The sequence below is a fragment of the Gopherus flavomarginatus genome, chromosome 3 (assembly GCF_025201925.1).
Source record: "Gopherus flavomarginatus isolate rGopFla2 chromosome 3, rGopFla2.mat.asm, whole genome shotgun sequence".
NCBI classification, from domain to species: Eukaryota; Metazoa; Chordata; order Testudines; family Testudinidae; genus Gopherus; species Gopherus flavomarginatus.
Window position 1 is genome coordinate 165,616,050 of NC_066619.1, and position 18,289 is coordinate 165,634,338.

The 18,289-nt window shown below is 41.8% G+C and overlaps 1 protein-coding gene across 1 annotated transcript in view; it reads left to right on the forward strand.

Moving 5' to 3' along the window:
- GRID2 (glutamate ionotropic receptor delta type subunit 2) overlaps window positions 1-18,289 on the forward strand; it is a 1,109,147-nt gene that overhangs the window by 964,656 nt on the left and 126,202 nt on the right. Inside the window, exon 14 of the mRNA XM_050944015.1 lies at window positions 16,171-16,337. Coding sequence (XP_050799972.1) covers window positions 16,171-16,337 — 167 coding nt within the window. The remainder of the gene's footprint in view (window positions 1-16,170; window positions 16,338-18,289) is intronic.

Genomic DNA, 18,289 nt, shown 5'->3' on the forward strand with positions numbered 1-18,289 from the left:
TCTGGACAGCAATCTGAACTTGGATGCACTGGCCAGGTAGACAGGAAAAGCCCCTCGAACTTTTGAATTTCATTTCCTGTTTGCCCAGCGTGGAGCTTTGATCAGCACGGGTGGCGATGCAGCCCCAAATCCAAAAAGAGCTCCAGCATGTACCGTACAGGAGAGACTGGATCTGATCGCTGTATGGGGAGACAAATCTTTTCTATCAGAGCTCCATTACAGAAGATGAAATGTCAAAGCATTTGAAAAAATCTCCAGACAGAGGCCACAGCAGGGACTCAGCACAGTTCTGCACGACAAGTGTAACGGAAAGTCAAAGAATCAAATGGATGCTCATGGAGGGAGGGAGGGGGTACTGAGGACTCCAGCTATCCCACAGTCCCCGCAGTCTCTGAAAAGCATTTTGCATTCTCGGCTGAGCTCCCAATGCCTGTAGGGTCAAACACATTGTCCGGGGTGGTTCAGGGTATAGCTCTTCAATTTACCCCCTCGTCCCCCCCGTGAAAGAAAAGGGAAAAAAATCATTTCTTGACTTTTTTCAATGTCATCCTATGTCTACTGAATGCTGCTGGTAGATGCGATGCTGCGGCAGTGAACAGCACCATCCCCTCCCCTTCCCTCCCTAGTGGCAGATGGTACAATATGACTGCTATCCATCATCATCGTCAGCCCGTGAGTGCTCCTGGCTGGCCTCAGGTGAGGTCGGCCAGGGGCACCTGAGTTAAAATAGGAATGACTCCCGGTCATTCCCAGTAGATGGTACAGAACGACTGGTAACCGTCTTCATCATAGCAACTGGGGGCTGAGCTCCATTAGCCCCCCCCCTTTCATGTCTAAAGAAAAGTTTCTGTACTCCCTGGACTATCATAGCAGCGGGATGCTGGGCTTCTCTCCCCCGCACCGTTTAATGTCCTGCCTGGACTGTCATAGCAGCTGGAGGCTGTCTCCCCCTCATTTTATCTCACTAACAAGTCAGTGTTTCTTATTCCTGCATTCATCACACAAATGGGGGGACACTTCTGCAGTAGCCCGGGAGGGTTGGGGGAGCAGGGAAGCAACGGGTGGGGTTGTTGCAGGGGCATCCCCTAGAATGGCATGTAGCTCATCATTTCTGCGGGATCTGACACGGAGCAGCTGTGCTCTCTGGTACACTGGTTCCCTAGCACATTTTCCCCATATTCTAGCCAGGACTGACTCTATTTTTAGATACAACATAAAGGAAGGAATGACCCGGGGAGTCATTCCCATTTTTGTCTTTGTTCCCCCTTCCGACCTCAGCCAGGAACACCCATGACAGCAGCAGACGGTACAGAACAACTGATAGCCATCATCTCATCGCCAATTTATAATGGTATAGCAGACGGTACAGAACAACTGATAACTATCATCTCATCGGCAATTTACAATGGCATGGCAGACAGTACAGAACAACTGATAACCATCTCTGCTATCTTGCAAAGGCAAGTGAATGCTGCTCTGTAGCACTGCAGTACTGCCTCTGTCAGCGGTATCCAGTACACATACGTTGACAGTGACAAAAGGCAAAACAGGCTCCATGGTTGCCATGCTATGGCGTCTGCCAGGGCAATCCAGGGAAAAAGGGCATGAAATGATTGTCTGCCATTGCTTTCATGGAGGAAGGAATGAGTGACGACATTTACCCAGAATCACCCGCGACACTGTTTTTGCACCATCATGCACTGGGGTCTCAACCCAAAATTCCAATGGGCGGGGGAGACTGCAGGAACTAGGGATAGCTACGGGATAGCTACCCACAGTGCAACGCTTCAGAAACTGATGCTAGCCTCGAACCATGGACCACACCACCGAATTAATGTGCTTAATGTGGCTGCATGCACTCGACTTTATACAATCTGTTTTAGAAAACCAATTTGTGTAAGATCGGAATAATCCCGTAGTGTAGACATACCCTAGGTCTTAAACACCTCTGAAGCGCTGATATTTTTTTCTTAGTGGATGGGGGAAGCCTTCAGGACAACAGTACCTTGGTGTTGATGGCACTGAGTATGACACACCCTGGCACTGCCATATTCGCCACAGTCATATAATTAGGATATGTTTTGCACAAAGTATGCCTTGTGAGGTATCATTCTAAAAGTCTTGATCTGATGGACATGAATATCTCATTGGATTGCATGTGCTGTCACTGTATGTGAATTTACGAAGTTTGGCTATGTATGTGCTCTGAAACATGTTATGAGGTTGAGAATACCCACAAGCAGCCTTTCAGGTACAACAATAGAAAGGCCAAACAATGTTAATGGCTTATTGAGGAAATGCACACAAGGATTACCCCAGGAACTGTGTACAATAGAAACCTCTCAGAGATAGCACTACACAATGGAAACTGTTTAACCCAGGTCACAGTAAAACAGCTTTCCAGCACATTGGAAGAAGATATTAAAAGGTGGGGGAGGGGGAATGACGACATGACTGCGCCTCACTCTCCCTACACCTGAAAGTACCAGATGAAAAGGAATGAACTTGGGGGGAAGTGATGGGCCTAGGCAAAAGGATTTCCAGCCTGTATATGGAAAGTTGGTGGACTGCTTGTATCATCAGTTAGGGAGAGAGTTTACTGATTCAAATCCTAGCTAATATTGTAAGCTTAGTTTGTGTTTTGATTTATTTCTTATGGTAATCTACTTTGATCTTTTTGCTATCACTTTTAATCACTTAAAAGTTCTTTCTGTAGTTAAATCCATTTTATATTTTACTTAAAATGCTGCCTGTTGTTTGAAGTGCAAAAGTTATCCCTTTGCTTCATGATCAAGGGTTAGTGCATGTCCACTTTCCTTTGTAAGATTGGCGGACTGCGTAATAAATTCATAGTGGTTGGACTTTGAGCAGGGCAGGACAGTACAACTCTGAGGTCTCATGCTAGGGAGCTGGGAGTGTTTAGGCTGTAGCCTCTCTATTGTGGGTTCATGAGTGGCTGGCCAGAGCATTCATGAACACAGATGGGTGTGGTCCCTGCGTGGAGGGTGGTGTGGTGGGTGCTTGCTTGGAGGGCTTTGCAGCTTGTCACAACATCACAGTGCAAGAGGGAACCCAGGTTGGTGACACAGAGGGCTCAACTGTACCTCAGTTCCAGGTGGCAACCCCCAGAACCCTGTCACACTGAGAGAGGCCATAGAATGATGGTTATGCATTCCTACGGTACTTTATACAGATCCTAAAAAAAAAAAAGCAGTGCCTGGAACTTCTCATTCTCTAATTCATGAGACCAAAATTAAGATTAATTGACTTTAATTTAAGAATAAACCACAAGTAACTATTGTGTATTCCTAGGGTTGACTTATAAGACTAAGATGGAAGCATAGAAGAAACCAATGGCCAAACTCATTTATGGTGTAGATCAGCACAGCCAATGGGAATTGTGCCTCCATAGGTCAGACCTGAATTCTGCCCTGAGAATAATTTAAATAAATAAATAAATAAAATCAGAGTGGGGAGCTGCCTTTAGTGGCATTGTGTTTTAAATTTTCTCATCAATAAGATTGGCATTTGCTATGGTTCATCTATGCCTGGGGAAAGGCTGAGATGCTTTCACGTAGTTTCTGCAGGTGACCTTTGCTGGCGTTCAGTTAAAATGCTACTCACTAATATCTGTACCACCTAAATTGTCAGGTAAGAAGAAAAAGGCAGGGAGCCACTCTGAAGAAATGGTTCATAACCTTTTAAAGTAACGCATTGTGAGTGGTTTTCTGTTCCCGCTGTGCTTTTTTCCCTTCTAGTTTTTTCCCCACTGAAACTGGCATTAGTTTCAATTACCTGTGGCTCAGCTGCATGTCAGTGATCAGAGAGATCTGCTGCCTTTCAGTGCTTTGCTGTGACAGCTTGAAAAGATTACTAAATGCATTTGAGAAATTGGGTTTTTGTTTTCTCTTTACCCTGTCAACTCTGGTTATTATATTTTTGTGACTTATATTATTAATTACAAAAGCAAAATTCATATTTATTTTAGCAGCTGGAAGCCAAGTTAAAAATTGAGGGACAAATTCTGCTCTCAGTTACAGTGGTGTAAATCTGGAATAATATTCACTTCAATGCAGTTATTCTAGGTTTATATAGTGTAAGAGCAATTTTGCTCTCGATGTTTGATAATCTTTTCTAAAACAATTGGCAACAAATTTGCTATACAGTACCTCTTCTCAACCTGGTGAAGTAACAACTGAAACAAATAAACAAGCTGCTGAAATCTAATATGACAATGTAATGAAAGATTAAATTTGTACTAGAGAGAGATGAAGTTAGGAGTTCTAACAGCACCCCCCTCCCGTCTCATTATGAAATTTCCAGCGTGGACAATTTTTAGGGATGAATCTGCTCTCTTCTATTCTATTGTACTGAAAAATAAAACATATTATTTTGGGGTCAATCAGAATCAATTTTTAAAAAAAATTTCTGCAAACCAAAAAGGAAAAAAAAATGTTTTAGGTCAAACAAAATGTTTTCTTCTGGTTTTAAGCTAATTAAACTTTTTTAAAAAAATGTTTTCAACACAATTGAAGTACATTTTGAAATTAAAAGCTGTTTGGAATAAAAAACTTTTCATTTAGAAAATGTCAATGACTTTTTTACCACAACAATTTGGTAAGTTTGACATGAATTGGCAAATGTTTTGGTCAACCCAAATCTGCCTCTTTCTTGGGGGGTGGTGGGGGAGGTTTTGGATAAAAATGTTTGTGCAGCTCTACTTGTGGGTGTCATAATTTGGGTGCCTTGTGCCTCTATTCTACCCTCTGGGCTGAACTCCAACACCTAAACACACCCCCATGGTGCACCACAATCTGCCCTCTGACTAAGTGATGCAGTGCAACGTGAGTCACAAAACAAGAGCTTTATTATGGGAGATACAGTTTGACCAGAGGCCCGGGCCCACAGGAGAAAATGGGGCAAGAAGCACCAGAACTACAACCCCCCATGAGGCATGATGGCACCAGAGGCAGATACGGTTTTAACGTTGAGCTCACTTGGAGCAAAAGGTTTTGAGTCCGTTCAATAATCTGAAACAAAACATTTCAGTTTGAGAATGACAAACATTTCATTCTGACCCAAATGGAATTTTGTTTAAAGTTTTCATTCCATTAAAAATTTCTATTTCAACTTTCTATCCCAATTTGAGATGAAAACAAATGATGAAATATCAGAATTTCTTGCAGTTGGAAATACCATTTTTTGCTCAACTCTAATAGACAATGACCTTAGTGAGATCCTGGGGCAGGAGATGATGGAGCTTACTGTGCTTCCAATCCCATCTACTGAAGATGCTTTCTTGTGAGGCTGCAAGATGGCCATCAAACTGCCATTTGACAATATCTGGAAATTTAGAATTAAGATTCCACAAATAACTTTAATTCTGCCCCCAAATCCTGCTATATCCCATTTTAGAGTGCAGTATCTATATGATGTGAACCAGCATTTAATCTAAGTATTTCAAGTAGTCTTCCCATTGCTATCTACTCTTCTATATCCTCTTTGTAACATCAGAGGTCATAAAATAGTTTTGAAGAATAAAGTACAGTTCCCTATGGTCTGCATCTAGTGTTTGTACAGTGGATGACTAGATGTATGGTGTGTTGATACTCAGGTTTCAGACCACATGAAAAGGAAAAATAAAATTAGCTGCATATGGTAGTGTTGTTCCTCTGTATAGCTAGTTTAGTAGAATGGTAGATACTGGATAACATATGTAGATAGTGGACTGTGAAACAATGTCATCCCTTAACTATAAATGTGGGGGCAAGTGACTAATCTGTGTCTTCCGTTTGTTTCTATATCTGTATTTTCTGTTGTGGTCATTGACGCATTCCAAAAGGGTGAATCTGATGAGACTGTCTCTGGGTATGTGGTTTTTGATTAAATAGTGGTAATTCAGTTGGTGCCCTATTAGGTAAAGAAAGGTCTGCTACAGTTGGGCATATGTGGCTTTTATTCAAAATGTATGGAAAAAGCACCGTGAGTGTGTTTTTTCTGAAGCAGAGGAATACAGTACTGTATACAAGGATTTTGTTTTAAGTTTCTAGACTTGAATACATTTACTTTTCCCCAATCAATTTAACCTTAATTTAAACATTGGGCTTCAAACATTGTTTTATTTTTAAAAATGTGTATACATGTAACTAGAATATTCTATTGTTTTTACAGCAGTAATTCTATGTAGCCTGTAATGTATCTTAACATTTTTCCACTGGGCACTTATTTAGCTCTTTTAAAGAAGAAAAACAGACTTTTTGCAAATCTTTTTGTAAATACATTTTTAAAAATATTTTTACAACACTCAAATGGGAAACCTTGAAGGAGATAGTTACTCTTTATTTTCTTCTGCTATAAAGACTATACTGTTCTGTAATTATAAATATATATTAAAAATGTTAAAAGGACAAGATTATATAGTATTGAAAGGACATGAAGGACAAGATTGTATAGTATTGAATTCAAACACTGTGCTGATGGAGCCTGTAGCCTTCTTCGCTTTTATGAGCTGGCCCAAAGATACTTAGAAATGCCACCAGTAAATATGAATCAACCTTATGCTTCACATATAGTGAAATATATAATGGATCTTGGGGTAACTCCACTGCTTTAGATAGAGTTGCATCAGGGATAATAATAATAGGAGATATACCAATCTCCTAGAACTGGAGGGGACTTTGAAAGGTCATTGAGTCCAGCCCCCTGCCTTCATTAGCAGGACCAAGTACTGATTTTTGCCCCAGATCCCTAAGTGGCCTCCTTAAGGATTGAACTCCTGAGCCTGGGTTTAGCAGGCCAATGCTCAAACCACTGAGCTATCCCTCCCCCCAAGGGTGAGGGATGAAGTTGATATAGTGTTTATAGTCAAGGTTTCTTATATTATCTTATAATGTGTAGTGATACACAGTCTTATAGAAATAATGTTTAACACCACTGACGTTCTGATTTCCCCTGATGTATATAATGCTAAATAGATTCCCTTTTTACAGTAACTCACTTGGAATGAGTCATTAAACTCAAGAGTGGGGTCAAACATTTTGGTCCAATAATCAATCTCCTGGTTTCACTTAAAATCCAGTGTCATGCATACAAACAATCCTCATCAAAAGACCATATATCTAGTTTTGTTTCTCATTTTGTATGGGGATCTTCATCAAATTCACAAAACTCTTTTTAGCCTTTCCCTTACAACACTCACATGAATGCTGATTATGTATGATGTAGAAAGAAGGGATACAGTTTGTAACACTCAGACTTTATATCTAGATTGACTAGAAAGCCGGGATTGCTGCTGACTGATAACACACTTCCTGTATACAAATTGTTTTCTCAGCCTCCCAGGTGCTGCATGATAGAGTGCGAACTGCATTCAGATTTGCCATCATTCTGAAACGGCATTATCTCCTCATGAAATTACAGTATAACTATGTGGAAATGTAGAATTCAGGAATATAAATCTGCTGTGAGTGATACTACAAAGATCTTGAGGTTTTGCCTTTATTTAGTCCCTATAATTGATTGTCATTCCTTAGCTTTTTGTCATGATGTGGAGCTGGGGGGTTTGAAGTTCATCATGTGTCTCAAAGTGGAGAATTTGCAACATGCCTGTTGGAAAGCTAGAGAATCTACACTCATCTCAGTGATGAGGCGATAGGGCTTTTAATTATCATTTTGTTCTAGAATCCACTTCCTCCTTCATTCGTTGTGCCAGCCCCACCTCCTCAACTTTTCATATAATGGGTACAAAGACACATAGCATATAATTGGCATTACAGATGCAGTACACTGTACTCTGTCAGAACTCTGTTCTCAGATCTAGATCTCATCTTCATTTTTCTTATTTTTCCTATGTTTAAAATCTCTGCATATTGAGAAAGGAAAATACCCATGAAGATATACTGTGTGAATCTGAGAAGATAATTTTGCCCTTATGCTAGGAAGCACACACTACTACTCCTGCCAGACAACTTTACAAGCAGTTGACACTCTCTTAGGGAATGCACTCCTCATTACCAGAGAGATAATTGTAACTTAGAGAAAGTTTGAAGTGAGCAAAATAAATAAATAACAATAATTGGGGAGTTGAAAAGATTGATTTAGGAGAAAAGATTAAAGAGAGCTACACTAACTATATCTAACTTGGCTAAGTGACAAGCAGGATGGTGGGCACATGATTGCAACCTATAATATTTGAAAGATTTCAGCCCCAAAGGGGTAGAAAGATCATTTAGAGTGGCACAAAGAGAAATCACTAGAAGTGATAAAATAAAAATGAAAACAGTGGAAGATTGAGGAAGGAAAAAATAAAATATTAATGCTAAATATTAATATTAATGCTAAATATCAAGAAAAAATTTCTCATAGACCTACTCAGCTAAGGAATAGTCTCCTAAAGGAAGTGAGGAAAGCTCTATTTTCTTGGGACAAATAATGCAACAAAATGTACTGTGCTGTATGGAACAATATTGTACTGGTAGGTAGACAGATGACTTAATATGTCTCCTCAATGCCTCACTTCTGTGTCCCATAAAGAGCGGTGTCCACTGCATGTACAGCCTGGGATACTCCTAGACTCTAGACACAAATCATGAAGTCTCTGCTGGAACCCAAATTTTAATTGTGACAAGTTTTGCCAGTGGCTGAGAGTTTGGCTTGGTCCAGGGATTTTGCAATTTATTTGCATCTGTTCACTTGATCATGCTTTTTATTGACCAGAAATGTTTTTGCACTCTTTATATTTTCTCATTTTTACTATGAATGGCTTTGACAGCAAGGGACCTAAACAGGAACCTTTCTGAAGTAACTGAGTGGAGATTTAGCCTGCTTATAAACACACAACACTCTTCCCTTCAGTATGACGCTTCAAGGGTAGATTAAGACAAAACAGGACATGGCCTACCAAAACTTTGCCTCCAACTACCATCCCTCACCTGTCAAAATAGTTTGCCCTATGAACAGACTCTCTCCCTCCTAACTCAGCCACCTCTCCTTAATTTTCCTGTTGCTAAAAATCCATCCCAATCGTCTCCAGGAATCATACACATACGTTGCCTCTTCACTTTCCCTCTCCTGGACTTCTGTTCCTCACTTCTGTTTCCCTCACTCATGACCTCCCTCATGATTCTTCAGGCTTGCGTATTGTACTTGTCTGCCTTCCAGACTGGGATGTGCTACCCCAACAGAGCCTCATTGCTGAAGAGAGTCTTGTCTGTCTGTCTTGCTCATATTATGCCTTTAAGTACATTGGGAGCAGGCTGAGCCAGCCCACCACAAGAAGAGCTCTGGGATGGATTGTACCGACAGCTCCCAGGCTCAGAGGTAGCCTGCAAGCTACACTATTCTTTAGGCTATAACTTCATCTTTTCCCAACTGCTCCCTGGCCCCTTTGAGATGATTTACAACCCCAGTAGAGTTCAGAGGGGGAAATTCTTTCACATCCCTAAACCCCAGGTCATGAAGGGTGTGAAAGAGAGTTCCTTGTGCCCTGTCCTCCTCCTCCTATCCTTGTATATTCATGCAAAGCTCCATGGACAATCTGGTTCCCTCTCTGCTCCAAAATCTTAGTTGTTGAAAAGAAGAAAATTCCTCCAGCTCTACAGCATTAAACAAAAATTGTTCCTCTCCAGCCCTTGTGTGTTTAGTCCAGAGGAGATTGATTATGCATGTGAAAGAAGAGCCCCTTGTGCACTACATCTCTCAAACAAAAATCTATCGTGGCATGCTTCAGTAGTTGTTAATTGTAAACAGTCTTTACAAATATTATCCACATTGTCAAGCTCTGATCTAAATGATGTAATGACATGGTGTAATTTAATATGCTGACTTAAGTTTTAATCCTCTTTTGGGCTGCGTAGCCCCAGATGGCCTCTTTATGTTCTGTTTACTTTTTACTTAGCTATTATTTATTACCGTTGTCTCCGTATGTCTAGTGAATTCATCTCAATTTTACAATGTGATTGCCTAGTATGATATAGAAATGCAGAATGGAACCAGGGAGAGGAGTCAGGAGAAAAGTATCATGACTTCTCCGAGCCCCCGGAGAGACCAATGGGATAACAAGTCAATGAAGAATGTAGTAGAGCTGATGGGAAAATTTTTGACATTTTACATTGGAGAAAAAGCAAATTTGTCCAAACTGAAAGTCTTTGTGGAAAAGGGTCGTTCCTAATAAATTTCCCATTTCAAAACAATTTTGAAGAGTTTCAAAATCATTTAAATGTCACATTTTGACATTTTCAAAATAAAAAAAATGTTTTGGGGTCAAAAATGACTTTCCATTTAATAATGTAAGCTAATTATTAAAGAAAGAATTTGACTTTTCATCCTGATTTGAATTGAGGATATTTTTCAAAATCTCAAATTCTCACAAGATAGGAAAACCATTTCCTACCAGGCTCTAGGATCTCAGCTGGCAATCTCATTGCTGGATCAGTTATTTAAAACAACTGCTGGACTTGCAGTTTTGGTGGTGGTAACATCACTGGAAGGTGACAAGGAGGGAGATGGAGGATGTGAACAATCAGAGAAAAGGCAACAAACCCAAACTCCACAAGAGAAATAGGGAGCACAAGAACAGTCGCTAACAAGTTTTTTACCCCTAGTGTTCAAATGTGGTTTGGCATTTCTTGAACCTGAACAATTCCAGTGGTAACTCATGAAAGAGTTTATGCTAGGGAAGTACTTTTACAGCTTATAGGCTGCAGCAATTAGAGGGTAACAGAATCACATGCACTTTAGAGATGACAGGTCTGTACTTTGTTTTGTATTTAACCACTCATGGAGAACATAATCACATATATTTGAGCAAGTCTGACATTCCATCCAGTTGAGGAAAGTGGTGCACCTATACATTGCAGGGGGACAAATTTAGGATAACATAAATTATATCCTGAGAGTATGCATGAGACTGAGGAGAATATGTGGGAAGGGAAAAGAAAGGCATTAAGCAGAAGTTCCCTGGATGGTAAAGAGATATTAAGCAGAAGTTAGTGCCCTGGATGAATGCAATATAATTTTCTTTGGATGCAGTACCTCCAATGGAATAGTATAGATGGAACTGCTAGCACCACATGTTAAGTTTGGCTGACACTTCCCCTTATAAATTCTTGCCTTCGGTTGTTTATAACTGACTAATTTTAACCATTTGGGATGATATTTTCCATGATGTGCTCTGCCTCGGGCTGAATGTTTTTGGAAAATTTCAGCCAAAAACGTCAGCTATTTCCAAGAGCAAGGTTAGAGAAAAATACATTGTTTTGCCTAAGGTCAAAAATGTTAATGATGTTTTCTTTGAAAAGCTGTAGTGCTCCTGTGCTTTGGAGCAGGGACTTCAAAATTTGGTACAGCGGTAACTTTTGTGTCAGGAAGGTGTCTTTTGCCATCTCTATGAAAACTTCCCCAAATTTGCTAAGTTATAAGCCTTTAAAAAAATTTAAGTTTGTATATGCTCAGTAGAGACTTGCTAGAGCTTTGCAGACTAAATTCCCTGAAAGTTCCATCTGCACTGGGCATGTTCCAGCCTAGGGCTGAGCAGGACTTTCCCTGCAGTTTCAGCTCTGAGCTACCACAGGCCAGGGCCAGGCACCAGAACTGAAAACAGGGAGCCTGTCTCTCCTGTGCTCTCAATGCCTCTGCTGTTTGACCCAAGCAGCTTGGAGGTAGAAGATGCCTTATACAGAACAGCAGGTGCAAGAGCTGGATGGGGTTGGGAGAGTAGATTGGGACAAGGCACTGGTATGGGGAAAGATACTGGACATGGAGACTGGTGGGGAAAAGGGAAATGGGGTCTGGGAGTTGGAGTGAGGGGAAACTGGGAGTTGGAGACTGACTAGTCAGTGAGTCTGAGACCTGGCATTGGGGAGACTGGGACGGGTTAGGCAAGCAGATTGGGACAGTAAGAAAGAGCAAAACTTGGTGATTGGAAGTCAGTGGGCGGTAGACTGACATCAGATGAGCAGCTGGGAGGAGACTGGGACTGTCTGGGCAAGGAGATTGCGACTGTGAACCAGTGAGGCAAAAGGAAAGAAGTGTGTGGGGTAGGAGAGACAGATTGACAGAGGAACTGTGAGGTGGAGGATGAGGAGATACTGGGATTGGGATGAGGCACCTAAGAAGGAAGATTGGGACTGGGTGGCAGTGAGGATAGTGAACATAAATGGGGGTGGGGAAGAGAGGCTGGGAGAGGAGCTGGGGCAGGGCACTGGGACTATCTGGGCAAGGGGATTTGTGGGAGGATAAGGAATTAAGGAGTGGGAGGGGGAACTGGTATTGGGTGGGCAAGGAGACTGGGAATGGGAAGAATGGAATGAGAGTAGGGGAGATGGGGACTGGGAAGAAGAGTCCAGAAGGGGAGAGTAGAACCTGCTGTGCAAGAGGCTGGAACTGGAATCAGAAGCCTGAGGAGGAGGGATTGGGACTGGCTAGATAAGGAGACTAGAAAAAAGATCCAGGAATGGGGAAGAGACAGGGACTGGGACAGGACCAGGTTGGAGGGGATGGGACAGAATCAGTCAAGCTTGGGGGCATGGGGATAACAGTAGGTGTCCACTACGGCCGTGGTTCTCAACCTATTTGGACTGTTGCGACCCAGAGACCTCGGAGAAGCCCATAGACCTGATGAGAGGCACCCCCATAGGAGTCTGTCAGAGGGCTGGGATGAGGGCTCAGATTCCAGATTCTAAGATCAAATGTGAACAGCTTGGGAACCACCCCCGCTCCCCCCTTGGCAACTGGGGGGAGGGGTAGTGAACCAAGTCACTCCCCTAAAACATAGTCCCTTCCTGGGGGACAGAGGGTAAGGGGTGGGAGGGATTTGGGGTGCTGGAGTTGATTTGAGGAGATCAGGGGGCATTGGGTATAGTGCAGAAGCAGATGGTGGTTTGAGGGTTGCCGAGGAACAAACTGAAGGACAGAGGGGTATGGGAATGAAGTGGGAGACTGGGGAAAGGATATGGAGGCAGAGAGGTCGGGGCAGGTGGCAAGCTAACTCCTAAAAAAAAAAACAACAGAGACCCCACACATGATCCATAGGGAGTAGAAGGTAAAGGGATGGGGGATTTGGGTTCCTGTGGGATATGAGCGGGGGCTGGGGAAAGGAGTTGGGAGCAGAAGGAGCTGAGGGTTGCAGGGGGGGAAGATCTGGGGTGCTGGTGGCCAAGATGGATGGTATGACAGAGGGAGAGTCACACAGCGTTGTGATTGGGGATACGTCAGGGGACCCAAGCTGGGGGGAAGGACAGGGGGCATGGAAGATGGGGTGTCACCCGGCTGCGGGGCAGAGGATATGTCAGAGAACCAGTACTTATTCAGAAATGTAACACCAATCACTACCTCCCGTCTCCCCTCCTGCGAGGCTGGCTCGGTTCGGCTCCCCGCTTCAGGCATTGACCTAATGGCGGGGCTGGCCAGGCCAAATTTGTGAGAGTGGTATTGGGACTTGGTGCATGGGGTCACAGCACCACTTACTCAGATTTAGCCAGGCTTGCCCCTGCCGTCATGATGTAAGGGTGGCTGGGCCGTATCTGAGTGGCAGTGTGACCCTGCGCATCAGGTCACAACTCCTGGAGCAGGGAGCTGAGCAAAGCCAGCTCTTTTATCCTTTGACACATTCTGGGGACCCAGTTTTGAGTCATGATCCAAGTGGAGAAACCCTGCATTAGAGCAAAATCCCTTCCAGCCCCTGGAATGGAACCCAACATTTCTGAGTTCCATCATTCTTCTGCTCAGTAAATACCTGTGAATCCCATTGGCAAGTGCATGTCTCCTCTTTCTCTAGTGCTAACCCACATAGCAATAATAGGTTACTCCTTTAAGCCAAGTGGCAAGGGCCAGTACAGTGGATCTAAAAGTGCCAACCCTGCTAATGAACCATGTGGGTGTCAATATAATACCACATGATGGAATTTCTGGGACAGGGTTCAATTGGCTTTTTTAAAAGCCTAGGAGACTACACACAAAAAGAAGGCAACCTTATGTCTGGCATTTCCTAACTTTTGAGTGTTTGACTTTATAATCTTAGTAATGATCTTTCACATAGTTTGTGTGTGTAATTTAATGTAGGATTTACTATACTGGTGGATATGATGTGGGATTTATCCTCTCCTTATAGGAGTAATGCTTGTGTTTAGATACTATGGTCTTTACATCCCAAAATTGTAGCGGTTTAATTTAAGTCAGGGTTTGTTTGGGTTTTTCTTTGTTTGGTTGGGTTTTTTTACCATTTTAATTAAACAGGTGCAACCCCCCTTATTTTGGTCTAAATGAGAATTATTTCAGATTAGTTAAATCTTTTCCCAATTTATTTAGGTAAACCATAATAAACTCGGTATAAACTAAAATAAGAATAGCCACGCAGCTTGAAGTTCAGCTGCTGCTATGTTCTTGTGTACGCAGGCACTAGGATCAATTCATGGTATGGACCAAGCTGAGGAATGAGACAGAATGTATGTTCCTCTCTAGGTAAAGCTAATTATATTACGTGTGCCAATGCCATTTACCTCTTGGACAAGTGGGCCACCTAGTATTAATAGTGCTGCTGCTGTGAGGAGTGATCTGTCCTGGCAGATTAACAAAGGTTTTGGATGGCAATTACAACTGCAGATTCAGTCACAATTGTGGCAATTCACATCTACTAGCGCAAGTGCTTCACACAGACAACAAAAGTGCATGAAGTAATGCCAGAAACACAGGGCTAGTCAACGATACTTCCGAGAGCTCCATCACCCTGGATGATAAAATAATCTTCAGAAAAACATTCATTTAATTGTTTGGCTAAAACTCTGAGCAAGAAAGCTATGTTAACTCAGCTGCAATCACTAGTAAAATAGTCTGCATGAACTACCTATGTAAGATTTGTCTACAACCTAGCAGATTTGACAGCAGGGTGGGCAAGGCACATAATCTTTCATTAGTATAACTTAAGGAAGAAATCTTTCCATGAGTGTGGTCTAAGTGGAGCTTTCATTGGAATGGTATTGTGATATGCCTGTCCTGGTCAGTCTTGACAATGAAACACACAGCTGCTACTGTGTGTGTTTTGTTTTTTATTTTTTTTTAAATGCAGGGGAAATATTTCTGTAGAGCAATGCTTCTCTTTAAAAGAGTCTTGTGTTTCAGGTCACTGAAGCAAATTTTCTATCTAGATACTTATCTGGTTCCAATCACCATAGCCTTTGAGCACCTCACAAATATTAATAAATTTATTCTCATGGTATCCTTCTGAAGCAGGGAATTGTCATTTTACAGATATGGAATTAAGGCAGAGATAAATAGCCAGATTTTCAAAAGTGCTCAGGACCATGCAGCTCCCTTTGAGCACTTTTGAAAATCTGGCCACTCAGTGTTGGTACGTAAATGAGAGTAGTGCTTTTTTGAAAAGCTGTTATCAAGTGACATGTCCAAGGTCATACATGGAATCAGTGGCAGAGCTGAGAATTGATGACAGATCTTCTCCGTCTCAGTCCATGCCTTCACCATAAAATGATCCTTTCACCAGGACCAGAGGGTCGGTAAAAGAGTGAAGGGAGTAAAACAGGCACTACACTGATTCTCTCTCACGCACACATCTACACTGTGTGAATTTAGCACAGGTGAAAGGTGCCCGATTGATAGCCCTGGGAACTGAAGTCCTCCATTTATACACTGAACAGGGAAGAGTATTAGCTTATCCCAAATTCTCCACCCACATGCCTCATCCCTGAGGGCAAATTGTTTTCAGTTCACATTCAATTCCTAGTATGCCTGCTGCATCTACAAACAAAAGCGTCAACCAGCATCAGCTGTGGCAGTGGTTTTGGGGATATGCTGGAAACTGGACTGAAACCTCAACATTTTTTTAATCACACAGCCTTCAGATGCAGGGCCAGCTCCAAGGTTTTTTCCGCCCCAAGCGGCGTGGGGGCAGGGGGTGGGTCGCGATCGGCAGCAGCTCCACCATGCCGCTTTCTTCTTCGGCGGCAATTCGGCGGCAGGTCCTTCTCTCTGAGAGGAACCGAGGGACTTGCCACCGAAAAGCCCAATGTGCCGCCCCTTCCCCTTGACCATCCTGAGCACCTGCTTGCTGAGCTGGTGCCTGGAGCCGGCCATGTTCAGATGGTAACAAGTTTTGGTCACAACTGCCTTGTTTTGGAGCTGACAAGCTGCTGCCTTAAGGTCTTCTTCTATTTGCTACAGGTGAAATATGGGAACTACGCCTTTGTGTGGGATGCAGCAGTTCTGGAATACGTGGCCATCAATGATCCAGACTGCTCCTTTTACACAGTTGGGAACACTGTCGCAGACAGGGGATATGGAATTGCACTCCAGCATGGCAGCCCCTACAGAGACGTCTTCTCGCAAAGGTAAGTTTCAGGAGAGGATGGAATAGGGATTAAGCGAAAATATCTCCCAGCTCTGGAACCATTTCTAGTTGCATTTTCTTTGGGAGAAAAGCTTCCTGTTATTGCTGCTGTCTATGCCTTGATTTTGTACATATGCATACACTTGGGAATGTACGTAAAAACAGAAAAATGCCCCGCTTTGCAAAAAGAAAGGAATGAAAAAAGGCACTGGTGTCACCTGGCCTTACATCATCAAACATATCATTGAAGCAGGTAACTGCCAATTGCATATTCTGGTATTTTATGCTGAAGTTGATTTATTATTCCTCTAGCAGTCTCATTAAAATACTTAGTTTTGCTTTAGTTGCTCTCACCCCTCCTGAGAAACATCAGAGAGTTGCACTGAACTTTATTGGCAGCAAAAAAAGATTTGTGGAACCTATGTTATGTGGATAGCAGGATCCCACAGTCAGTGCTTTTGAGAAGATGTCCCCTCCCTCAAAAAGTTTCAATCCTTTTCTAAGGAGAGGAAATAGTGTAAGAAAGTTCCAAGGTTTTTCCAAAGCTTGCTCAACCTTTTGGAGCTGCAAAAGTTAGATCTCTAGTGAGATTTCTGGTACTTATTGCTTTTGATCAGACCAGAAATACCAACAGAATTGTCTTTATTGTGCTTTCTCAGCGTTCAGTATTAACTCAAAATTGCAGATGCACGTGAAATGGAAAAAAACCCAACAATAATGAACAAACATACTTTTATAAACCACAGGAAAGCTTTATTTTGTATCTAGTTTGAATTTTGAATGAAGGTCTGAGTGAATTATATGGTTCCTATTTATTCCCAACCTTTTCTCTCAAATCTATTGCTAAATATTAGCGCTTAAGGCAAGTGACAAAATTTCACACTTGCTTTGTCGGAATTTCTTCTGTGTGGCTGTCTTATTATATATCCTTCATTATGTCATATGAATATGTTTCATTCAGGCTTGTGCCCCTTGTGTTCACTTTCTTTGAATATTCAGACTATTCAGATACTGGCACAAATATCTGCAGAAAGCAAATGTCAGAGTTATGATACTGAATATTCACAAGACTGAATTTTAAATTCTCCTATCCAAGTAATTGTGCCAGAATTGGGCTTGTGCATTTGTCATCACAGGGGAAAATAACAACCAGATATAATGCTATGTGACTTATCTGACCAGTTACAGCTAAGCAGCACAGTTTGATCTTTAAATATTTGCATTCACTTAATAGAATATAATATTAAAAAAGATGGTTGTTGAATTATTTCAAGTAATATGTAAATTCAAGGAAATCATTATCTGCTCACAGATATTCTATGAGCAGAAAGGGACTAATATTCAGTGAATATGTTACTGATTGGGAACTATTTGCCTGACTTGTGCTCTGAGATAAACTTTAACAAAAATCTAAAAGTTTACATAAGTGATGAAGTTAAATGCCTTGAGTTATATATTTGAGAGTATGTGTGTCTGTGTGTGTGTGTGTGTGTATTTTTTTTCTTGCTTATTTTGCATAGTGTATATCAAGCAAACGATGCTACAGTCCTAGATATTTTCTGCTGCGCATATATGGTCATATTCACTGAAAGTTTCAATATTTTTGACACGCAACTCCCTTTAATGATGTCTATATATATAATGTTCTCTCTCTCTCTCTCTCTCTCCATATATATATATAAATGAGTTTTGACAAGCAACTCCCTATAATGTTGTATATATATATATATAGGAGTTGCTTGTCAAAAATATTGAAACAGTCAGTGAATGTGACCATGTAAGCTCAGCAGAAAATATCTAAGACTCTCCCATTGTTCATTCAATATTCACTGTGCAAAATAAGCAAGCAAAAATGCTTCCTATAATCTTTCCAAGGAATATTCCCAGCCATCTAAGCTCTGGAACAGCTACATAGAGAGGGAAGAGTGATGTGATCAGGTGCCATTCAGGGTC